At 37.8% G+C, this 25,387-nt stretch overlaps 1 protein-coding gene across 7 annotated transcripts in view; it reads left to right on the forward strand.

The window, feature by feature from the left end:
- The window catches only part of KIAA0232 (KIAA0232 ortholog), a 65,410-nt gene that overhangs the window by 26,571 nt on the left and 13,452 nt on the right, over positions 1-25,387 (forward strand). For all 7 annotated transcript variants that reach the window (XR_014883227.1, XM_085223514.1, XM_085223519.1 and 4 more), the window contains exons 3-6: positions 5,750-5,887; positions 17,629-17,695; positions 18,993-19,074; positions 20,441-23,738. Coding sequence is in view for 6 of the 7 variants with exons in the window: in XM_085223514.1 (XP_085079640.1) it covers positions 5,750-5,887; positions 17,629-17,695; positions 18,993-19,074; positions 20,441-23,738 (3,585 nt within the window). In the remaining variant the exon portion in view is untranslated. The remainder of the gene's footprint in view (positions 1-5,749; positions 5,888-17,628; positions 17,696-18,992; positions 19,075-20,440; positions 23,739-25,387) is intronic.

Consider the following 25,387-nt stretch of genomic DNA (forward strand, 5'->3'; position numbering starts at 1 on the left):
GGGAGGTACTCCAGCTCTCTGATCATCTTTGTGGCCCTCCTCTGGACCTGCGCCAACAACTCCATGTTCTTCTTGTGCTGAGGACACCAGAACTGGACGCTGTACTCCTGGTGGGGTCACACAAGAGCTGAGTAGAGGCGCAGATTCACCTCCCTCAACCTGCTGGTCACACTTCTCTTGATGCAGCTCAGGATATGGTTGGCCTTCTGGGCTGCAAGTACTTGCTGCTGGCTCATGTTGAATCTTCTAATTCACACTCCCAAATACTTTTCCTCAGGGCTGCTCTCCAGGCATTCTCCGCCCAGCCTGTATATGTGCTTGGGATTGCCCCAGTCCAGATGCAGGACTTTGTGCTTGGCATTGTTGAACTTCATGAGGTTGGCATGGGCGCAGCTCCCAAGCCTGTCCAGGTCCCTCTGGATAGCATCCCTTTCAACTGTATGCCAACTGCAGCTCTCTGCTTGGTGTCATCTGCAAACCTGGGGAGGCTGCACTTGATTCAACTGTCCATGTCACCTACAAAGATGTTAAATAACACCAATCCCTGAGAAATGCCACTCAGCACCGGCTTGATCATCATTTTACTGTATCTAATTTAATCTGTACTGTGTGCAAAAATAATCATAGGGAATCTGTTTCTCTGAGTTTACTTGAAGAAAAAAAAACATGATTTCTTAAGCATGCTTTTTTGCTGATTTGGTTTCCCCATTTTGGAAGTAGTTTATCATCTTACTTTTCTGCATGTTTGACTGGTAATGCAAAATTTAAGCTTATTTACTTACCTGAGCATGAACTGGGACCTCGAGTCTTGTTTCTGCACCACTGAACTTGATACCAGCTTTTATGAAACAAGTAGTTTCGTCTTGAGATGAGATTTAACACTGATTTTTGCTATTACATAAATCACGAATTTTAAAACAATTTTTGCGTAGACTTGTTGCAAGGCATTGCAGTTGTTTTCTTTCTGACAATGGGTATTTCTTCAGTGTCTTTATAACAAATGAAATTAAGAAGAATCTCTACTGCAGTTGCTTTTCTTTTGCTTGCTCAAATTCTTGGGAACTGTGAAGAGAAGTGTGGGAATTGCTGTTCTTGCGTAGTTGAGCAGCAGAAGCAAGTTAGAAATCTAGTTCTAAATTTTGCATCCCTGTATGAAGCTAGTATTCGATTAAGTGCTCCAAACACTGGCAGCATAATGAGATTTTGTACTTTGTCACTTTAGGAATCAAAATCTCCATGAAGAATTTACCTAGATAGGTAGTAGTCAGTAAAGCAGGACTCTAAAGAATGGGTGTTTAAATAGCAGGTTTGATGTTTTTCCAGTATCCACATGGCTTCTGCTTCCAATTGATGTTTGTTTATGTTGAGTGGTTCACCATCAAAATTCGAGTAGTAATAGTCTCTTCAATGTTAGAATGTTATAAGCCAAGTTTCTTTTTTTTCTCGTGGATGTTTATATAGACTTCCTAAATTTGCAGGATTGGAGTGATGTTGCTTCTGTGCTCAGTGACCACTGAACAGGATTGTGAAAATTCAAAGTTATGGCAGAGCATTAAAGTAGCATTAAAACAAACCTTATGATATGGTCTTGTTCTGTTAGGAAGTTCTGTTAGGAAGCAAAGGTAAATGAACACAGCTAATAGCTGAAGAGAATAGAAGTCCTTAGTGATTCTTTCCATGTGAAGTAAATAGTTTACTCTGTTTCATGCGCACAGAATGTTTTGTTGAACTGCTTTCTTTCCTGTTTGTCACGAGCTCAATATTTTCCAGCCTAAGCAATAAACTTCTTAATGGGCTTCTCACCACTGAAAAAAAAAAAAAAAAAAAGGTGCAAGAGATTAATTTAAAACATACAAAACTCCTGGATTGTTTTCTTACCAATTTAGTCATAAAAGCAGAAAGCTGCTCAGTTTGTGTCATCCCCTTTCTAGAACTTAAGGTATATATGACGTTTTCTTGTTCCTGCCCATTTTACTTGAATTCCTTCTCCTTTTTTTCTTTGTTTCTGTAAATTGATTCAGACAGGTTCTGATGCACTATAACAAAAGGATTTTATGTAATGAATTTATTTTATTTGCTGCTTTATGAATGTGGTATTTGAATTATTTGTGGAAAGTACAAGGTACCTGAAAAATGTGTGGATAAGTATTGTAATTTATGTGAGGATTATAAATTTCAGAATTTTATGTGGAATAACTGTAATTCATAATAGTAATTTTGTAAAATGCAAGGTAAAAATATCAACAGGAAAAAAAATTGAAAACTCAGTTTTTCAGTAGTTTTTCCTATAAAAATTAAAGTGATGGTGCGATGCAGTGGCAGCCATGTGTGATTGAAAACCCAGACAGTGTTCAGAAACAAGTTTTCTGTGTGCTGTCTGGAGACATAGAGAGAAGGTACTACCAGAGCTCTGTCCTCTGTTGCTGCATCCTACAGGATGAGTCACTTTGTTCCCAGAGTGCATGAACAAAGTGTTTGCTCTGAAAGGAAGGACAAGATGGTGCTGGATGTTTAAGTGAATGTTCCATATAGACTCACTTCCTCCTTTAATAATGAGTATTTTTATTGCAAAGAGTAGATATTTAAAAACATATATTAAAAAAAAATAGACAGAAGCCAGATATCTTTTGAATTACGTGTGTAGAGAACAGACTGAAATGTTCTGTGTCCTTAGTGCTCTGCTGACACACACCACTGGCTTATGCAGTATATAGAACTGTCCTTGCTGAAGACAGCTGCAATGTGCTTGTGCAAAACTGAGCAGCAGTGTAGCAAAGCATGCTGGTTTATATTTTATATTTTATATTTTGGTAACATTTTCATAGTGTAGGTTTTGCCTTAATCAATTTTCCACCTAAGAGTAGAATGCGTGAAGTCAACTCGGTGCGCATTTCACAGAATCGGTGGAGTTGGAAGGGACACTTTAACATCAGCTAGTCCACCTTCCTGCTGAAGTAAGTTCCCTACAGTAGGTCACCAGGAAGGCATCCAGATGGGTTTTGAACATCTCTGGGGAAGTGAGACTCCACAACTTACCTGGGCAGTCTGTTCTGGTGCTTTGTAACTCTCTCAGTAAACTTCTTACGTTTGTATGGAATTTTCTGTATTCCAGTTTGTGCCTATTGCCCCTTGTCCTGCTGCTGGGCACCACTGGGCACCATTGCTCCATCTACTTGACTCCTGCCCTTTAGGTTTTTATAAGCATTGATAAGATTCTCTCCTTGATCTTCTCTTCTGCAGGCTGAATAGTCCCAGATCTCAGTCTTTCCTCGTATGAGAGATATTCCAGGCCCCTCACTGTTCTTGTAGCCCTCCACTGGACTCTCTCCAGTAATTCTCTGTCTTTGTTGAACTGAGTGGCCCAGAACGGGGGACACAGAACAGGACACTCCAGATGTGGCCTTACCAGGGCAGAGTAGAGGATCAAGATCACCTTCCTCAACCTGATGGCCAAGCTCTTTTTATTGGATACTAAGTATATTGTTGACCTTCTTGGCTGCAAGGTCACACTGCTGGCTCATGTCCACCAGGACACCCAGGTCCTTCTCTTTAGAGCTCTTTTCCAGCAGGTAAACCCCTGACCTGTACTGATGCATGCAGTTATTCCTCCCCAGGCGTAGGACTCTATATTTACTGTTGTTGAACCTCATAAGGTTCTTCTCTGCCCAACTCTGTATTCTGTCCAGGTCCCTCAGCACAGCCTTCTGGTGTGTCAGCCACTCTTCCTAACTTCCTACCTCAGCAAACTTGCTGAGGGTGAATCCAATCTCTTCATCTAGGCCATTGATGAAAATGTTGAACAAGGCTGGACCCAGTATTGACCCCTGGGGAACAGCACTAGTTAAAAACCTCCAGCTAGACTCTGCACTGCTGATAACAGTCCCCTGAGCTGTACCAGTCAGCCAGTTCTCAATCCACCTTCCTGTCTACTAGTCTGTTCCACACTCCCTAAGCTTACCTGTTAAGGCAAGCAGTGCCAGACACCTTCCTGAAGCCAATGTATAGACAGCATCCGCACCTCTTCCTTCGTCTACCCAGCCAGTCATGAAATTTTCCTGTGTGCTTAAATGTTCAATTTGAATGACCTTTTCTTAGTGGATGTGTATTTTTTTCTTTGTAATTTTGCCTGTATGTGGATGAGCAGGACAGGCTTTGGCAGCTGCTGGGGTAAGTGGGCCTTACCAATGTGCATGCTTCATGTCAACATTAGAAAGAGCTACTGAGCTCTGCAGCCTCCTTGTACTTGATGGACAAATGTAAAATTATGGGAAAAATATATATTTTTTAATGAAGTGTAGATATGTGTAGTTTATTGCACTTATTTTTGATAATTTTACTTTTTTTTTTCCAATTATTTTGTAAATATTTTTCTGTTACTTTAGTAGAGGCGTGGTAGACCAATTAGATTTGTTATTTTAAATGAACCACTGGAAATCTTGCACAAATATGAGAAAGCATAGAGAGACCAGTAGCTTTTTGTTCTTAAGAAGCAAATACTTTTCTCCGTATCTTGTGATTTAATAAGATTAAAAAAAATAAAAATCAGGGAATTGCTCTTTCCTGAGGGATTCAGTTGGATAATGAGTCCATGGTAGCTGTTTAAATGCAGCTGTCAAAATTCTTCCTTCCAAAGGCATGTGGTCATTTTCCTCCCTCCCACCCATTTTCTGTCTGACTTCTTATGTGCACAGAGATGATCAGTCTCAACTGACAACTTGTTTTTACTTCATTTTGAAACTGCGAGGAATTTGGAGTTGTTTTAAATGAGGTTAGGCCTTAGCCTGAATTTCATTAGGAGCAGGTGAGAGGTATGTTGAAAAACAGCAGTTTTGTGAAGCTCTCTGAAGATGATGTTTTAGACCAGCATACATTAAATAGCATAATTTTCCTGGTAGTCAGAATATTTTGTTGATTAGATGGACATAAGAAATCATATGTATAGACATGAATGGACAGTAAGGAATAATAAGCAAATGTTATAATACATTTCAGGGTAGAGATGAGTATTTACCTGAGTGTGGATGAATGAGTAGGGGAGACAGGCAACTCTGCAGGAGGGTTGGAAGTGCTCTGTGGTTGCTGCTGGTGTGATTTGACTTTTTCAGAAGTGACACAGAACAGATGCTGTGTACCTTCAGATGATTGTATATGGTACAATAGCTGCCTCCTTTGATTTTCGTTTTTCCTAACGGGGACTCTTCCTACTCACAAGTATGTGACTTTGTTAAAAAACATTTTGAGTTCATTGAAAAACAGACGCTGCTATCTGTAGTCATAATGGTGCTTGTTGTAAAAGCTAGTGGAAGACTAACATGATTTTTCTTCTTTTGGCCTATTTTACATAAGCTTGATCCAAACTCTGAATTTCTTGCTCTTTATTCTTATTATTTCAGAGGTCATGTCAGTGAAACTAATAAGTTTTGTAAAAATTGTAGTGATGTATTCAACTGTTTAGTTGGCCTTAAAATAATCCTTATGGATGATACGCCTTGCAGTTGGAAAATATTGCATTCAAGTGTGAGTGGCCTCCATGTCCAGAGACAAATGCATGTATTTTTCTGAATAGTAAGTGCAACCATCTCCTGTAGCCATTGGTTTTAATCAAACTGAATTTTAATTTGGAAAGCAGCAGTTTTTAATAGATGGAATGAGTTATTATTCTAAACAATATATTGTTTGTGGTCTTATGTTGCTGTAGTACTGAATTATTTATGTGTCTTAATACCATTTTGTTTATTTTTGATTTTAGGAGAATGACATCTTCCTGGGCTGGGAAAAAGGAGCTTACAAAAAATGGGGAAAGAGTAAGAAAAAGTGTTCTGATCTAACACTAGAGGAAATGAAAAAACAGGCTGCTGTCCAGTGTCTTCGCTCTGCTTCTGATGAAGTAAGTTTATTTAATAATAAATAATAAATGAAGTAAGATTATTGAACAGATTCTTAAGACTTTACTCCCTTCTTTGAGTTAGCCATCACAAGCTAAGGATATCTAGTCATCTACTCCTTGCCTTCTTGAAATGCAGGATCCCCAGGAGTTCTGAGTGTTCTTGTTTTTCTTTCGGAAATTATGAAACCTTTGTTTGGTAGCAGGATTTCACAAAAGATTCTATATATTTGTAGTGTTACGTTTCCTTTCCCTTCTTCAAGCCATTACCTATTATTATTAATAGGTGTTGCAATGCACGTGTTTGTGTTGAAATTGCCCCAGAGTTTTGCATAAGATTGTTAAAATTCTAAGTTTACTTTGTGGTGGAGTCTATTTGAGCAGCAAGGAGCAGAATGTTTGGGCACAACATCAGCTTTGTGTCTAGTGCAATTTCTGCAATCCAGAATTGCTAAATAAGTAGCAAACACTCATTTTCAAGATCACATTGTTAAGTGGAAGTGGAATTGAAGCCTGATGACTGGAGAAGGTGAGGAGAGGTGAAGGCAACACAGTTGAAGGAGAGGTGGGAAAGTGGACAAAGGGAGATTGGATAGAATGAAATATTAACGTAAAAATTCTGTAGCATAGATCAATGAAAGCTCTTAAGAGAGATTCTTCAGACAACAGAGATCAGAAAGGCTAATTGCAGAACTACAAATGCTTATATTTCTCTCAACAGTAAGGGAAATTCTCCCTCTTCCTTTGTGGCCTGGTTATGTTACTGCTCTATACAACCTCCTGGTCACAGTTTGTAATTAGTATTTGTGTGGTTGTGTGGAGAGTATGATCAGGAAAGTGAATTGGTATTCTGAGGTGGAAGAAATGTAAACCAAAAGCTGTCTGGTCAGATTCATATGGAGACTTTCCCCAGCAAGAGTGGGGAAGGTATGTGGCTAAAAATAATGAAGAAAATGGAATTGATTTGTGTGATTATTGCCTCTGTCTTCAGCAGCATTCTTGTTATTTACTGTCTTTTTGTGTATGAGCATTTATCCAATTACTAAGGTGTTCATTGACTAACTGGGAAGTTTTGTGAACTCGCGTTTTCCCATTACTTACAGTCTGAACAAAGAGATGCAGAATATAATTTTGAGGGTAATTTGCAGTGCTCTCATAGTTACAGAACACTGGAGTCAGCAATCTGACTGCTGTAAGCGTTAATGTAAATAGGAAGTATGAAGAAATAATTTCAAGAAATAATTCCTTTCTGGTGGTATGGCAATCTTTATGTGCTCATGAACAACAAAAGCTAATAATCTGCACGTACTGCAGGAATACCCACGATTGACTTTTAGCATTAAGAATGATTCTCTTTACGCATCATCACAAATGAAAATGAAGGGGCATCACTTAGCTAAATCTATACTGAGAAAATGAGTTGAAAAGAGAGTGAGATAAATGTATTACTAATGCCTGGCCTGCCTTCACTTCAAAGCTTGTATCATATAAAACAGATTAAGAAGGGAAGAAGCCCTGTAACTAGAGCTTTAAAGGAATGAAAAGATGTGTGGTCTGAAAGACTAAACAAGTAACTTCTTCCTTTGAATCCTGCCACCTTGTAAGATTTTACTGTTCAACAAGAAGCTGTAATCTATAAACTGTAGTCTCTGTTTGGCAGGGCTATTTTGACTTCTGTTGCTTACCTAGGTAGTTAAGCTTGCTCATTTGTTGTCTTTAACAAAACTGCAGAATATGTTATTTTTTCTCATGTTTTCATACAGAATGGAACCTTCCAACCTTTCTCAAGGTTTGAACCCTGTTGCTTAATACTGTTTTGTAGATAGTGCAGATAAATTTGCATTGTACAAGAGAGAAACATTATTTTTGAGCACAAGAGTTGGGGGAGGGAGATGATCCTGCTTAGATATGAGTGTAATTTAAAAAACAAACGAACAAACAACTGGCTGAAAAATTTTCTTTCTTGGCTGGTGCCTATGTGTATCTTTATGTGCTAATTGACAGAAGATAGTGTTACAACATTATGTTTCAGTGTACAAGAAATATCATTTCTCTTGAGTCATTGTGGCTGCTCTGTGCAACGTTTGTGATTTCTTCTCTACAAGAAGATGAAAATACTTACTTGTGTGTGTGAAAAGTCTCAAGCTATTTAAGGAAGTAACTAACATATTATAGTTTTGCTCCATCTGTCACCCTGGGGTGGATTTTTGGATTTTATGTGCATTGAAATTGAGGTAATTTGTCTGTTAGATTTCAGGTTGACTCACAATACTTATTTTGCGTGACCAACTTTAGGAGCAAAATTTCAGGTACTTTAGCTTTGATCTTCATGTTGGATTATTTAAAATAGTGTCATGGTTTTGTGATTTTTGGTTTTCGATATTCCACATCATAACATCATGTCACGGAACTGGGCCGAACCACCCGTAAAACGTTGACAACTAGTAATGTGTGGAGAAATTGCTGCTGATCCATTTCTTTCCTAACTGAATAATCAAAGGCCTGCAATTTGGGCGACTGTTTAAAGAAGATGCTGTCAGGTGCTTAATGGGAAGAGGAAATCATAAAATAAATGAGATGAAATTTGGATTGGTGAAAGTAAACTCTTTTGTTTCATGGTTGAAATGACATTTTTTGAGAACTCGTCTTTCATTGGCTTCCATTTTCATGGTATTCATTCTCTGGGAGTGTTTAGCTTGGTAGCTTAGCTTTGTTACTGTTAGAATTCAGTATTGGCTCATTAAAAACAAAACTAATAAAAACCTGATTGTTGAGAAACATTAGCCTGAGACAGAAATCCAGGATTCCGGTTATAATTTGTTGCTGCAGAAAACAAGCATTTGAGATGTAGAAGTCTGCAGTGTGGTGTTTCTTTCTGAAGCACTTTTCAAGTTACACAGTGTGTGACAGTCAGGGTGGCTGACTGTGGCATCATTGTGTTTCCCAGTGGCCAATCATGTTGTGGACTAAGTACTTTCACTTGTGGGAGATTTGACTGAAGGATGCAAACAGTTTCCATGTGTGTGTGCTGAGGGTGGTATTTTTCTGTGTGACAAACGTTTTGATGTCTCAAGTTGTCAATAGTTGTTTGAGTCTTTGGCTGCAGACACCTCTGATGCAATTAAGAGGCAGTTAAGTACATCACAACTCACCCCAGAATGAAGACAGAAGGATGGTGAGAAGGAGTAAGACAAGTATTTCAGTATAGTAATCAATTGTTACTCTAACTGTAGTTCTGAAGCTTATTTCTTCCAGAATGCTTGAATGGAGTTTAAAAAGTGGGTCAAATAGAAGTGGTGAAGAATTGTTCAAATTCTAAAAAGCTCATTAGTTACTGATCTTGCATAGAGCTTTTATTTTCTTATTCTGCTGAAACGTAGGAGTAATTTTAATTTTGAAGTGTTGGTTTGCAGTTAGCTGGCAAAGTAAGGGTACCTGTTCAGATTAAGCACTGCGTTGCGGGAAAAAAAAAAAAAAAAACAACACCAAGAAACTGTTAGGACTAGAGAATATTTATGAAAAATTCCGTACTTTTAGCAAAGACATCTCAAAAATACCACCTCAAATGCTAAGTAATAACAGCAGTTTCTGACATTATTTAATGACTTTTGATTCTGTCTGGTATACCTAAAAGATCAGTTTGTTCAGGTATAGTTTCTGAGTCACTTTAATTCTTTTGGATCTCCCAGTTCTGAAAGTTCATAAATCATTCTGGATTTGATAAATGAAACTTAGCAGTAACAGTGCATTCTGTCCTATCTTTGATTTCCCAAAGTTCAGGTGAAAAAGATAAATGTAAATGCAGAAATCCATCCATGTTGAATTTTTGCAAGGTGGGAACTGTCTTAGTAGGAATGGACATCAAGGTTACTTTTTGAAAATTGATGCGTATGACTTTTCAGTAGGAACATTTCATACTGATAATATTGATATCACTTTTGTTGCATGGCTGTTCATCACAAATTCAAGCCAGTTACCTTTTAACTGACCAGTTTTCTGCCAAAGGCTGATTTGCTCAGTGAATTGAGCAGGTTTCAGCTGTGTTCTCATGTCATATGGCTCTCTCATTGAATGCTTGTAGTGTTGCATGTGAAATTCTGCCCCAAGATGGTGCTAGAGTTTTTATTCACGTAATAGATGGCTCTGTTCTTCTCAACTATTTGAGGACACTTTAAGGTGTGGGCATGACACTGTTTGGAGCGTTGGATTTGCTTGCTTTGAATTATGAGAGAGAAATATGACCTATCTGTATTATCAGCACATAGAAGACCAAGTCATCTGCTAGACGAACTTATACCTGGCTGGGTTTTTTTCTGTTGTTTTCCCCCTTTGTTTGTGTTTAATGAATTTTCTTTCATTTTAAATGCTGATATGCAGTATGTTTATTGTTCTTCCTGATGTGTCTTAGCTAGCTCAGTAGTAAGCATTTCTTTGTGTCTGAGAAAGATGGTTGTTGGGGTTTTTTTCCTCAAACAGAGAACACTTCTCAACATTAGAGAAAATAATCTTCCTTTTGGGTAATGATGTTCACCTTCTGGAAAGGCTTGTAATGTCTATCCTTAGAACACATGGTGTTATTTGTGAAAGAGTTTTAAAATCAGTCAGGATCTTAGGAAGAATTTTAGATTAAATGTTTTTTAAAAATGAAACTGAGCTTCTTCTGTGAGAAAGCACCACAGAACTTTATTTCCAACCAGTCATTGTTTTTCTGGGATAATTTAATTTGAATTGGTTTAAGAGAATTTGTATTGGTTCTGTCTTACCAAATCCATTGGCTTCAAAACATTACTTCTTTTTTTTTCTCCCTCCTTTCATTATGCATTATGTTGGATTTGGCAAACTGTATTAATCCATATTTTATAACTTCAGCTACCGCATTGATACTTGAAGTGTATTTGTCTTGCTGAAGTAACTCTCAGAGCAAATTAATTACAATAAATCAATTCATTTTTCCTTATGACTTTTGCAGTCCAGGAGATATTACTGGTAGCATGCCATCAGCTTTGGCAGATATTAAGGCTGCTACCCCAAGTACAAAAGTTACTCATGTGGAAGTTGATAGAAGTTTCAATTATTAAACCTCTTATGCCAATTTTCTTGATACAGAAAAAATATATGTTGAACAAAAGAAGTTCTTCGTGGAAGCTCTGTCTGTACAGAACTTAGTTCATAACATTTGTTTGGGCATGGAAACTTTCTCACTTTGTCGAATCAATGAAAGGATACAAGTGCTAACCTTGTGTTTCTTCTATTTGAATCTTTCCCATAGTATTTGTTGTGAAGGCTGACAGCAGGCTTGCTTGGTGTGTTTGAGAGTGATTTCATCTGGCATGTACTGCCAGCAATGATGAGAGTAGAATGGGGCATCAAAGCTCTTTCACCAGCAGCTTCTCTAAGTATGTGACAGGAAGAAGTTAGCACAGGTCTGGAGGAAAAGAGAGAGTATGCTTTTCCAGGTAATCTCTGGTTAACGACTTATCTCTCATCACAGCATAAAGTTACTAGGTTATTATTTTCCATCATGTAGAAGAAATACACACACACACACACCCCCACCCCCAATTGGAGTCTGTTGTGAATTTTACCTTAAGCATAAGCAGACTTCAGTGGATATTGCAGAGTCCCTGTCTATTGCAAGTGTCCCTTCTGCTTTTTGCTCTGTGCAGAAGGTCACTTTTGCATGACTGGAGGAAATGTGCTTTTAAAAATTTCTCCTATCTCATTGATGATACAGATTAGAATATTTCAGCATCTGAAAGCTGAAGTACTGTTAATTAAATTCCCTCAGCAGCTCTGCTTACAAGAACACCAAATCTATTGTGGCTTTGAAGTCAGCGTGTTTGTTTATTAGCAATTAATATAATCAAGAGGAATATTTTTTAGAGGCAAATTATTCTTTCTCGGGGGGATAAAATGTATCTCGATGTAGCCCACTTTAGAGTTAAGAATCTATAGTAGCAGGAATGTAGCCACTAAATAATTAAGTGAAATAATAGAGGTCAGGGGATTATGTGGTAATTTTAACTTAGAGTTGATAGTTGAATTCTTATCTGGAATGACTAAATAATACATGCTGTGGTTTCTGTTTCAGAATATAGTATGTGAAGTGATGAATAATAGTTCTGAATTTTAAGCCTGATTCTAGATAAGTGATTTATTTTTCTTATTGCTGTCATAGTGCGAAAGACCAGATAAAGAGAGTTGCAAGAAAGCGTTTTGTTTCCTTGTTGGAGAACTATTGCTCTTGTAGTGCTTGAAAATTTTATTTATTTATTTATTATTTATTGTTTTGCCTGCTAAACAAAGTCAGCTATTCCAAGGTAACACATCTATTGAAGATTATTCAGATCAAGTATTCATGAGCCCCAAAAGAAAAGTCTATTTGGCGGGGTTTTTTTTTGTTTGTTTGTTTGTTTATTTTGACTGGTCCAACACCCTTGTTGAAAAGATGTTGGTTATTCAAATGTTATTTGTGCTTGTGCAAGGCAGCACTAAATTGGCCAGATTCATTCTGTCTTTCTGTATTCGTACAGATACTTTTTGCTTGTTTTTCACTTGTTTTGATTTTAGACTTTGCGGAACTGCTCTCTATAGTGTATAGTGCTCAGCTGGTTTTGGGTAGCCATATTTACAGCACTGTCCTGCTTCCCCGCACAGGTGTATTGTTGTGAAGAATGATTAAAGCAAATGCAGGACATTAAGCACAAATGGAAGGAACGCATATCTGAATTCACCCATGACTTTTTTTCTGAAGTAACAGCCTTACACAGTGGAGATAAATAGAACATTCCTAGTATAGATGAATAGCAAATCCAAGAATATTGAGTTTAAGTTGCAATTCCTCCATGCAGATAGCAAGGGAAGCAGTTAGTTATTCCTCATGTATATTTAATAAAATTTTTAACCTCAGAAAAACATAAACTGTGTCAGTAAATGGAGAAATTTCTCTGAAAATGTCAGGAATTGTGGAGGCAGTGGGGATATTCAGTTTTGGTTCCACTTCTTCTTGTGCAGAGCACCTTTGACCATAGATAGGCAAGTAAGTCTGCTCTCATCCTGCAGGCGGTCTGAGGATGCTTCTTACAGTTCCTTTGCATTTGAGAAAATGGAAACCTAGGCATTGCCTAGTTCTTTTCATTCTACAAAATGGAGAAATAGATGTGTGATTGCAGTGAATCACAGTTTGTACCTTATTCAGTTCACGTGGCTTAACAGCTGATTCATATGGAATGGCTGCCTAATCCTTCACTTGGTGACAGGCTGCATGCCAAGAAAACAGTCCTGCTGCACTGGGATCAAAGGACAGTGTCTGTCTGGAGGGGCTGATGGCCTGTCGTAAGAATGATTTGAGACTATGAGTCTATTGATTAACCTTAATTTCAAGATTGTTTGAACTTGTATTCTGTGTGAGAAGTGTCAGTATTCCGCTTCGGGGGTCTGAGCAGGTGACCTCCACAGGTCCTTTCCAACCCCATGCAATTCTGTGGAACTGAAATATGGAAATGTGGAAGTAAAGTGAGGACTTGTTTCGAAAGTGTAAGCTAGAGAGCTCTCCAGACACCTAGGAGAAAATTAGTGATTGGTTTGGTCTCTGTGGTAAACTGAAATAGAAAGCTTCAGTCTTTTGAAAGAGCCTCAAGATGAACAAGAACTTTCCTCATACCTTGCAGGCCTCACGTAGTGCGCCATCTTCAGTGCATTCAGAGCACACAATGAGAGCTTCTAAAGTATTAACTTACTAGGCTAAAATGGGAGGGGGGAGAAATGGTAACATTGCAGTCTTTGCCACTTGCATCTTATAATCAGTTTTTCTATTTCTGCAGTTGTATTATAGTACATCTGGCTTAGAAAGCTCATTCTAAATATTGGATAGTACAACTCTTTTTTTCCTTGATCTGTTTTCTATTTCTCTGCCCAAAATTTTGGGGTATTGATTATGTACAGATTTATAGATCTGTGTACACGTTTTCATGGCATTCTTTGGATTGCAGTATGCAAGCCATAACTTGACATCATTACTGGAATATGGAAAGGACTGCAGAACCAGTGAAAAAGCAAGTTTTGCTAGCCTGTGCTGTCTTCGATTCCATAGAAGAAATGACATGAAATCGTTGTGACCAGTTGTGCTCAAATCCAGAGAAAAAATAACCACTAAATCTTCTGTATGGTGCCCAGTGGTGCTAGTTTGCAATGCTCAGAAGTCCACTAGCAGAGATAAAGGTCAGCCAGAATTAAAGTGACAGGGCTTGATGTTTGACTGCTTCTTCCTTAAAACTCTCAGAATGTAATAGCTGGTGTCCACTGTTACATAGACAACAATTTTTAGCAGACTTGAATTTTATATGCATAATATTATTTTCTTTCCATAGTTGCAGTTAAACTGAATATCTTAAATGCATAAAAGTATTTCTGAAGTAATTAAGTGTATAGATGTGGTCTCTTTTGGGAACATTTTCTGCAGCTATACAGGACTGAACCTTCAAAAGCAGTGGAGTTGCTGTAAGCTGATGTCATAACTTCCATCTCTTGGATTGCTCCATTTGAAAAGGAGAGCATGTAAAATGATGTTGAAGCTTTGTCATTATTTAAATATATTTGTATGGATGTGCATACGTGCATGTATACAATATATGCAATATGTGTAAATACATCTGTATTTACATATAAAATGTGTGTGAGGTTTGCTTTTTTTTTTTTTTTTTTGAATTGCTCTCGTTCCATGCTACGCAGAACTACACTTATTTGGCTTCGAATTGAGTCGTTTTGGTCAGTAAGCAAGGCTGGCTAGTAGTGAGAGCCCTCTTAACTCAAGCAGTCAGATTGACTGTTCCTTTTCATGCTGGGTGAGTTCAGAAGCTTAATTTATCTGTTAGCACAGTCATTCCTGTGTCAGTAATATAACACCTCTCCTTTATGTAATCCTTCCCTTGCTTCAGCCAGCTGATGAAAAGCCAAAAAGCACAACTTTTGATGGAACTGGCTGTAAGTTCAAGCAGAGGAATAAATTTGAAGGATATTGGAAACAGTAGGACAGAATAAAATGTGTTTGGTGTAGAGGAAGATTTGATATGCGAGATGGAATTGTGAATTAAAAAAAACGATACCCTATCTTCTGTCATTCGAATGAGAGAAATGGGTTAGTAGAAATCTGGGTCAATAGTTTAAATAATCTTAGAGATGATCGTAAGATTTAAGTCTTTCATGTTGGAATTACAAAAGCAATCCTAATTAAGTGCTAAGACCTCCATATTGGAAAGAACTTATAAAGGTACTCTGATATTTGTACTATTTGGGGACTGCCTTTACATTTGAACCTGATCAAAGCACTTGAGGCAGCTCACCCAATATCCTGGAATATCCTGCTTTCTGGCAGTGGGATTGCTGCAACTGCTGCACATTGACCTAAACAATGAAAAATTTTAGTAAATAAATCATATATTCGGATAAGAACACTATCAGATAGAAGATAGTTGCTGAGGCATTCATTACATTGCCTGCAGCCTGTTTTTACATACTGCAGTAAGAGGTTGAGTAAGTGGTCTCTGGAGACTTGGCATTCTGCACAGTTGTTCGTGGTTTTTTTTTTCCTTTAAACCTAGCACTAGCTACATGGGAGTGCTATGCAGGACAGCATGCAGCCTGTCAGCTGACTTGAGTATTAGTTTCATGGTACAGGAGGAAATGAAGTGTTTGATTCCAAAAGTTTTCCCTTCTTCGGTGCAATGGTGAGCATTTTGTTGCTGTTCTGGGTTGATTTTTTGTTTTTGTTTTGATGTGATTGTGCAGATTCACTTCCTTAACTTATGTTGCTTAGATTTTGAGTATTTGCTACAGGTGCCGATTCAGTTAGACAGTTCTGAGAGCTAAGCAAAAACAGGGCCAGCTCCTCCTCTGTTGCCCTTTTGCGGGGAGGAAGGGGGGGGTCAAAAGAGGTAAAGGTATAAATTGACAATTCTTACAGCTATGTAGGTTTGTCCCTTTTACTGTGCTGCTTGGTTGTTTCTAAATGATATAATTTATGTTAGTAAATTTATTGATGTAGGAGATACTTTCTGATGTTTAGTACTGCTAAGTCATCCTCAGTTAATTACGTGGCATAAAGTTTCATATTTAGTACTTCAGTGCAGCAGTGCCGATAGGAACAGAAAATTGCTTTCTCACTTGACTGCAAATAATTAAAGTTTAGAAGTTAGTGTGTACGTCATTGTTTCAGTATATGATTTTTCAAGGGCATGTTTCTGACACTGGTTTAAACAAGCTGGTTCACTGTATAATTTAGTATTTCCTTTTTCATAAGGTTTACTTGTGCTTTAATGTCATACGTTCACATTTCTCAGCAATTTCTAGCCAGTAGCCAGAGGAGAAAGGAGGAGCTCTTGTATTATGGGAAAACAAAATTTGCCACCATAGTGACACAGCAAATCTTAAACTTTGAATGCATTTCTTTACCGTGACGTGGGATTCACGTTACCTTTGGAGAGCATGCATTTTCACTCAGTGTGAGTGCACAAGACATGTCAAACTCAGAAGGTGAGGTAATTCCACAGGAGCTTTGTACAAGTCTCAGAATGTCCAAGCGGGTTGGGGAAAAGATGGAGCTGTTATTATGGAATCTATGCATAGGGTAGAAGAAGCTGCCCAGTGCTCTGTGTTTACCACTTCCAGCTGTAGGGTGATGTGAAGGTGGCTTCCCACATCTTCCTCACGTGTTGCACGGTGCTCCTTTTTGCTGTGGTTCCAACCTTGTGTTTGCAGTTACGAAAAGTGCAATCACCAAAGGTGACCCCTGAGTACCAAAATACTCACCTCACCTAGCTTTTCTTCCACAAGAAATTGTCATTTCAGGCCGCAGGTTAGTTAGTGTTCAGTATTTCACTGACTGGCATCCAAGTTTCATTCTGTTAGAACAGCACGGTGTTTTCTCCTATGGGACGTTGGCAGCGTACTGTTCTGCTTTATGCATGTTTATCTTCCAGCATTTTGCTGTTCTGGTACTGTTGTTTGATCTAGAGCTGCTCACAAGTCTAGGCAGATTGAAAATGCAGAACAAATGCATGTGTAAATAACATTGAAATGGGATTTAAAAGGAAATTTGAGTGTAAAGAAGGCTTATGCGGAGGAAGAAAGGAGCAAATAGAGGCTTATAAGGGAAGGTGAATAAGCTGTTTATTTTTCCCTCTGCTCTTCTAAGCAAACAACACGATGTTTAAAAAAAAAAATAAAATTAGGCATTGCAAACTGATATAGCAGTGGGATATGTGTTGCATGTATCCTCCATACCACCTGTCCTTTTGTACTCTTCTACTTTTCACCTTCACCTGATTTTCTTCATCCTCTTCAGCAGTCCCTTCCTCACAGGTATAAAGTGAGCAGCAAAAGGGCTCAGACTTAGCTTTCTGAAATGCATCTTAGAGATGGGCTGATTCTTGGATTTTATCCTGAGACATTCAGCCAAACCAAGTGATACAATGCAGTTAAATGTGAGAAAGCCTTGGGTAATGCTTGTGGCTTGAAACCTTAGTGTGAATTTCTCATTTTGTGGGATTTACCTCTAATGAATTTACTTAGAGGAATGGATTTAAACATGGGGAATAATTTAGTTACCATGTGAAAAGAAAATGGCTGCCAAGGCATGTTTACTGTATTTTGTTGTCTTTATGTAAAATGAATATCCTTTTTGCTAAGCGTTCTGTTTTTCTGTTTTTCTTCCTTTTTTTGCTTCTGTGGTGGTGTTTATTGTGCAGAGCTCTGGGATTGAAACTTTAGTGGAGGAGCTTTGCTCCAAACTGAAAGACCTTCAGAGTAAGCAAGGTAAGAAATAAACCCTCAAACTTCACAGGTTATATGTGTTGTATTAACTGTACATGTAATTTTTCATTTAGGCCACACAATTTAAAAATAAACAATAATTTCGTTCAAAGAATTGCAAACAGTTCCAACAATCATACACTAGTATGCTTTGTCTGCCTAAGAATAAGCCATTCGTGAATAGCATTTTCCTTGGGAAAAGAACACTTCTTTTTTTTTTTAAGTAAATACTCCATATTCGTTGTTTTCTTTTCTTGTCAAAAGAAATGAAAATAAATCAGGCTTGATTCTGTTCCTTTTGTATATTGATATTTGCAAGGAATAGATCAGCCTCAAATTACTCTGTGCTAGCTGTTCTGTGACAGTCATTCAAATAAGTGTAATGGAGGTGTGCTTGAAGTTCCTGGCCTTTAGGGGAGTAGTAATGGGGGCTTTATGTTCTAAAGCATATGGCATGATATAAAATTGCCATTACTACAGTTTGAATTCTTTGCATATAAATGTTTGTTCAGGCACACAGCAGCACCCTCTGACACCTTACAGTAAAATGAACAATAAAGAATAAGTATTTGTCTGCTTAAAGAATGATTTTAGCTGTTTCAATTCATTTTTCTGCTTTTAAACACTAATCATTTGTCTCTCAGTATTGAATAGAACTGTGTTGTGATGCTTCCTTGCTGAGTCAAAATGGTGCTGACCATTTATTCAGAAAAAAATAAGTAACATTTGTGTGCATTTCACAGCTTCTTTTGTCTTTTTTTTTTTAATTTATATTTTATACATTTTAATGTAAAGAATTAAAAATCAGAGTTTTTTGCTTAGGAAGTATGCCTTCATATGCTCCCGAAACACAGTGACTACTGCAAGGATGCTTCCTTTTGGTGACATGCAGTTGTTCATAAAAATGTTCAGTTAAACTGTTGGGTTTTGGTTTGCTTGTTTTTTGTATGTAGTAATGTATGATGAGGGTAGGATTCGAATATGAACTAACTAAAATCTCACTAAGAAATGTCCTGATGGGGGCATTGCTAACCACAAGATGGCCTGCAACTGCTAGCAGTTTGGTGAAATTTGCCAGGCCAGCAAGACAATGGTGGAAATCTTGAATCTTTGGTAATAACTTGTATCTTCTGTATGCCTAATGCTCAGACTATAAATTGCTTTGTTACTTTACAGTATTTTATGAAAACGTACTGCTATTACAGATGTATGTCCTGGTGCTTTTTGTTTAGTACTGGTATAAAATGCATTGGCTTTTTGAACTTTCCTGTTAAGCATTTGGAATTTTCTTCCAAAACAGAGGAGAAGATTCACAAAAAGTTAGAAGGCTCATTGTCTCCTGAGGCTGATTTATCTCCCACAGCAAAGGATCAAGTAGAAATGTATGCATTTATTATTACTATTAACTTAATCATATTTTATTAATCTATCTCATAACTGCTCTCTTCTCCTTCTATATTCGTATTTTAAAACAATGAAGTTTTTAGTGGTAAATTTGAAGCTTTGTGGATATTACGCAATCTTTGTTTTTTTATCTGCCATCTTCTTTTGTTCATCTTAGATAAAGTATAAGCAAGTCCTGATTGCTTTCTTTTTCCTGCTTTTGACTATAAGCTGAACTCAGACCAATACTGTATTTTAGTCTCCTTGAAACCAAGTCAGCTAGAAGAATTAAAAGCCCTTAAAACAGCCTGGATTGACAAATTGCAAGAAGAGAATGAGTTTTCCATCTTCTGAACTTCTGTTGCAGAAATGGAAAACTGAAACTCTTCATAATCCTTAATCTCTTCATAACCAAAGTGACCTATTGGATAGCAAGTACCCAGTTACTGGAGTATCCAGGATCTTTGTGGTTGATTTTTCTTGGAGATACTGCTTTCTCCATCTTCTTAGCCATGCTTGCAAAAGTCTATGGAAATATTGCTAAATGAACAATACTTCTTCAGGAAGCTGATTCTGTTAACTCACATTTAACTTAACTGACTTTTGTATGTTTTTGAAAAGGTTTTCATTGGAGCGTACATGAGAATCTGCATAAATGTATTTATTGTCAAACATAGGCTGCTTCAATCTTGTCCTTGTTGGACAGAGCTGGTACACGTTATACTACTGTAAGGCAATACCTTCTTTTTTTTTTTTTTTTTTTTTTTTTTCAGTAGCTAAGGCTTTTTTTTATTTTATTCTTCTAGAAGTTGGGACATGTTGGTTTCCTTTGCATGTTGATGTTCGATTTTTTTTTTGGCGACGTTTTTTATAAGTGGAAGAACAAACTATGTAGAAGTTAACACTCCGTGTTTTACAGTGTAGAGTTAACAGTGGACAACTGAAATTCAGAACTGAATTGACTGAAAATGAGGACTTCCTCATTTGTATTTTTAAGTTGAACACTTTTAAGATAGCTATTAAATAGCTTCAATATCTAATAAATTTGGGATCAGGCCTTCACTATTTTAAGCAATGACAATTTCTATCTACAGTGAAGTTTACTACTTTCTAAAAATAGGAGCTTTACTTTGTAGTATCTTTTAAAACATGCATGAGTATATAAATATAAGCTTATCTTAATCTCCCTTTTGTTATCATTCAGATAAGCAGGGCAGTGAATGGTGTGTGTATAAATAGAACAAACTAGGCTTTTTTTGACAAGTAGATAGGCAGTGTTTTGATGCGTTTTTAGTAATGCTTTCTAATTTTAATGCCTGTCAGAAGTTCTAAGATACAAATGTCACCTTTTTATGTTACTTTTAGGTACTATGAAGCATTTCCTCCTCTTTCTGAAAAGCCAGTTTGCCTGCAGGAAATTATGACCGTATGGAATAAATCCAAAGTATGCTCTTACTCTAGCTCCTCATCTTCATCCACTGCTCCACCAACTAGCACAGATACATCTTCTCCAAAGGACTGCAATAGTGAAAGTGAAGTAACTAAAGACAGAAGTAATAAAGTACCTGCCGCTGTACACGAAAGAACCCAGCAGAAGAAAAGTAAAAATGAGAAAGAAAACAAGTTTAGTAACAACGCTGTTGAAGATAAGCCTGTTTTGTATAAAAAACAAGTCCGACATAAGTCTGAGGGAAAGATGCGTCCTCGCTCCTGGTCATCTGGATCCAGTGAGGCTGGCTCAAGTTCTAGTGGTAATCAAGGTGAATACAAGGCATCGGTGAAATGCATTAAAGTAAGACACAAAACAAGAGAGGTGCGAAATAAAAAAGGGCGTAATGGGCAAAGCAGGCTTGCAGTGAAATCTGGTGAAAAGGCCGATAGGAAAGTCCACAGTGGAAGCAGTAGCAGCAGCAGCAGCGGGTCCATCAAACAGCTGTGCAAAAGAGGTAAAAGGCCATTAAAAGAAATTGGAAGAAAAGAAGCTGGCGGTAATGATGGAAAAGATTTGTACATAGACAGCAGAAATGAAAAGGAATATAAAGAAGAACCCTTGTGGTATACTGAGCCCATTACAGAGTACTTTGTTCCTCTTAGCAGAAAAAGCAAGCTGGAGACTACGTACCGCAACAGAGAAGATATATGTGGCATAACATCAGAGGCTGTAGAAGAGTTGTCTGAATCAGTGCATGGTCTTTGTATTAGCAACAATAATGTTCATAAAACATACCTCGCAGCAGGTACTTTCATCGATGGTCACTTTGTAGAAATGCCTGCAGTTCTAAATGAGGATATTGACCTCGCTGGGACCTCAGTTTGTTCTCAACCAGAGGACGACAAATATTTAGATGATGTTCATCTGTCAGAACTAACACACTTCTATGAAGTGGATATTGATCAATCCATGTTGGATCCTGGTGCCTCAGATGCGATGCAAGGGGAGAGTCGGATTTTAAATATGATTCGACAGAAGAGTAAAGAAAAAAATGATTTTGAGGCAGAATGTTGCATAGTGTTAGATGGAATGGAGTTGCAAGGGGAAAGTGCAATATGGACAGATTCAACCAGCTCTGTTGGTGCTGAAGGGTGGTTCTTGCAAGACCTTAGTAATTTAGCTCAATTTTGGGAGTGCTGTTCATCTTCTAGTTCTGGCGATGCAGATGGAGAAAGTTTTGGAGGAGATTCTCCTATCAGATTCTCCCCCATCTTAGACAGCACAATGCTTAATTCACATATGCTTGCTGGCAATCAAGAGCTCTTTTCAGATATTAATGAAGGGTCTGGTATAAACTCTTGTTTTTCAGTGTTTGAAGTGCAATGCAGTAACTCTGTTTTACCGTTTTCTTTTGAAACACTCAACTTGGGAAATGAAAATGCAGATTCTAGTAGCACTGCTAATATTCTTGGGAAAACACAGTCTAGGTTGCTAATATGGACCAAAAATAGTGCCTTCGATGAAAATGAACACTGTTCCAATCTTTCAACAAGAACTTGTAGTCCATGGTCACACTCAGAAGAAACACGTTCAGACAATGAGACTTTAAATATTCCATATGAAGAATCCACGCAATTTAATGCAGAAGATATTAATTATGTAGTTCCTAGAGTGTCTTCAGGTTATGTAGATGAAGAAATTCTAGACTTTTTGCCAGAAGAAACCTGCCAGCAACAAGCTAGAACTTTAGGAGAAATGCCCGCTTTGATTTTCAAAAAAAAATCTAAGCTAGAATCTGTCTGTGGTATTCAGCTAGAACAAAAAGCAGAAAGTAAAGACTTTGAAACTACACAGGGGTGTAGTGCAAGCAGTCCACATGGAGATGGCTACAGCTCAGGGGTTATTAAAGATATTTGGACAAATATGACAGACAGAAATTCTGCAGCAATGTTAGAAATAGAAGGAATAGAAGATGAATTGTTTTCACCTGATGTAAATAACTATTGCTGCTGTTTGGATACAGAAGCAAAAGTTGAAACCCTCCAGGAGCCCAATAAAGCAGTGCAGAGATCAGAGTATCACCTTTGGGAAGGTCAAAAAGAGAATTTAGAGAAGAGAGCGTTTGTCTCAAATGATTTATCAAAAGTAGATGGTGGTGACTACACTACACCATCAAAACCTTGGGATGTTAACCAAGATAAAGAAAACTCATTTATACTTGGTGGTGTGTATGGGGAGCTGAAAACATTTAACAGTGATGGAGAATGGGCAGTGGTGCCACCTAGTCACTCAAAAGGGAGCTTATTGCAATGTGCAGCTTCTGATGTAGTGACAATTGCTGGTACAGATGTTTTTATGACTCCAGGTAATAGCTTTGCCCCTGGTCATAGGCAGTTATGGAGGCCATTTGTGTCATTTGAACAGAGCGATCAATCAAAGAGTGGAGATAATGGATTAAATAAGGGTTTTTCTTTTATCTTCCATGAAGACTTACTGGGAGCTTGTGGTAACTTTCAAGTTGAAGAACCAGGGCTTGAATACTCATTCTCTTCCTTTGACCTGAACAATCCATTTTCTCAAGTTCTTCATGTAGAGTGCTCATTTGAGCCAGAAGGAATTGCATCTTTCAGCCCTAGCTTTAAACCTAAGTCAATTTTGTGCTCTGATTCAGACAGTGAGGTTTTACATCCCAGGATATGTGGTGTTGATCGAACGCAATACAGGGCTATAAGGATTTCTCCAAGGACTCACTTTCGCCCAATTTCTGCATCTGAACTTTCTCCAGGTGGTGGAAGTGAGTCGGAATTTGAGTCAGAAAAAGATGAGGGAAGTATTGCTGTCCCTTCTCAAGTAGATGTGTTTGAGGATCCACAAGCAGATCTCAAACCTCTGGAAGAAGATGCAGAAAAAGAAGGGCATTATTATGGAAAATCAGAGCTCGAATCTGGAAAATTTCTTCCCAGATTAAAAAAGTCTGGAATGGAGAAGAGTGCACAAACATCACTTGATTCCCAAGAAGAGTCTGCTGGGATGTTACCAGTAGGAAACCAAGATCCATGTTTAGAATGCAGTATGAAAGAATCCCTAGATGGGAGGGTAATGGAGAGCTCTAAAGTAAACTGCAGAATAGTGGAGCCGCGAGAGGAGACTAGCAGGTTTTGCAGTTGTAAAGCAGGATGCCATTTCCCCACTTATGAAGATAATCCTGTTTCTTCAGGAGAGCTTGAAGAGGTACGTGGATGTGCAAAAGTATGGAATTTGCAGCTAACAGCTGGTAACCAGCAATTTGTCATGTGACAGTTCCATTTAAATGATTGTAGTTGTATAGCTCTCTAGAAAAATATATTCTATAGAAACACAAGAGTTCTACCTGAACATCAGGAAACTGTTCTTTGTTTGTTTTTTACTGTGAGAGTGGCATAGCACTGGCACAGGTTGTCATAAAGAGTTGTGGAGTCTCCTCCCTTAGAGATACTTGGAAGCTATCTGGACACAGTCCTGATCAAACTTGGTGACTCTGCTTGAGCAAGGAGGTTGGACATAATGACTTCCGGAGGTCCTTTTGAACCTTAATCGTTCTATGGTTCTGTGAAATATTAACCATTTTCAGGCATTAGTGTCGTCTTGCATAGCTTTGGAAATACGTGCATGTGTATACTCATTGTGTACACTTTAGAATCTGTTCATATTAAGCTTTTAGTTTATGATTTACATATAATATGTTAAAGCGTGCATTAATTTTGAGTAGTGAAATATTACTGGTTTAATTCATGCCTATTTTAAAATACGAAGAGGAAGATCTGAAGTCAGTCTTCTCAATATGAATGTCAGTATGAGTTTTACTGTTTCCAAGTAGAAGATTGTGGAGCTGAACTATTGCATGTCAACTTAGGCACAGAAATATTTCTGGAAAAGGGGTGATGCCTGGAAGATGAAGTGTTCTCTTGTCAGCATTAGACATGAAATGAAGTAAAACACGGATGCAAAATGTACGTTGCTACTGCAGCATTGCAAGTAAGCCTCAGTATGAGTTAAGCTCAGAGTTTTCACTCAGTTAATTGTAGCCATAGGTAAGTAAAGATTTAAAGCAAAATATCCTTCCAGCTATAGGTAGCCAAGCTTTTCTTGCTGTTAGCTCCCTCTGCTCTTGAAGGAAAAAAATCCTTGATCTGCAATATTTGCAAAAGAAATTGCATGGATAGTTACAAGGTGAATCTTAGGTGGTCTTTTCAGTTTCTTCCTCTGCATACCTGGCAGTTGTAGTATCTCCTTTAGGAAGGAATTCTTTGCTTTTAATTGAACGACTCTAATCAGCTGGTGTTGTGCTGATTGTATACTCTTTAGTTACAAGTTTGAAACACTAAATCATATATGGGGGAGGCTAACCATTTTCTTGATAAAACTGAAGCAAAATTTTGTGTTGAATGAAAAAGTTCCTTATTTTTCTTCCTCATTTATTGCTCCTCTCATTCCCCTGTGAATTAATTACTATTACTGCTTCTGTTCTCTTCAGTAAGTTGTTGTCTGCTGCTTGTGCAACAGAATCAAATAATTGTGGCTTCCTGCTTCTCCAGAGTCTGGGGATTTTCTTTTGTGCCAGGCCTTGTGATTAAAGTCACCAATAAAATGAATAGACCAAGGCTGTAAGTCAGAGGAGATTCTGGAAATTACCTTTAACCAGGCATAACAGATTCTGTCTAGCTTTATCATAGGGTAGAACGTAATAAATGAATAAATGGTGATAGCAGGAGAGAGAATTTCCTTCCAGCCCCTTTACAGATCTCTTTTCTTGAAGTTCAGCGCTCCATGAGGATGATTTGCTCTTTTCAGTGACTTACCCATACAAGAAAGTAGTATGTGCCTGCTATAAATTTATAGTA

The sequence above is a fragment of the Meleagris gallopavo genome, chromosome 4 (assembly GCF_905368555.1).
Source record: "Meleagris gallopavo chromosome 4, MGAL_WU_HG_1.1, whole genome shotgun sequence".
NCBI classification, from domain to species: domain Eukaryota; kingdom Metazoa; phylum Chordata; class Aves; order Galliformes; family Phasianidae; genus Meleagris; species Meleagris gallopavo.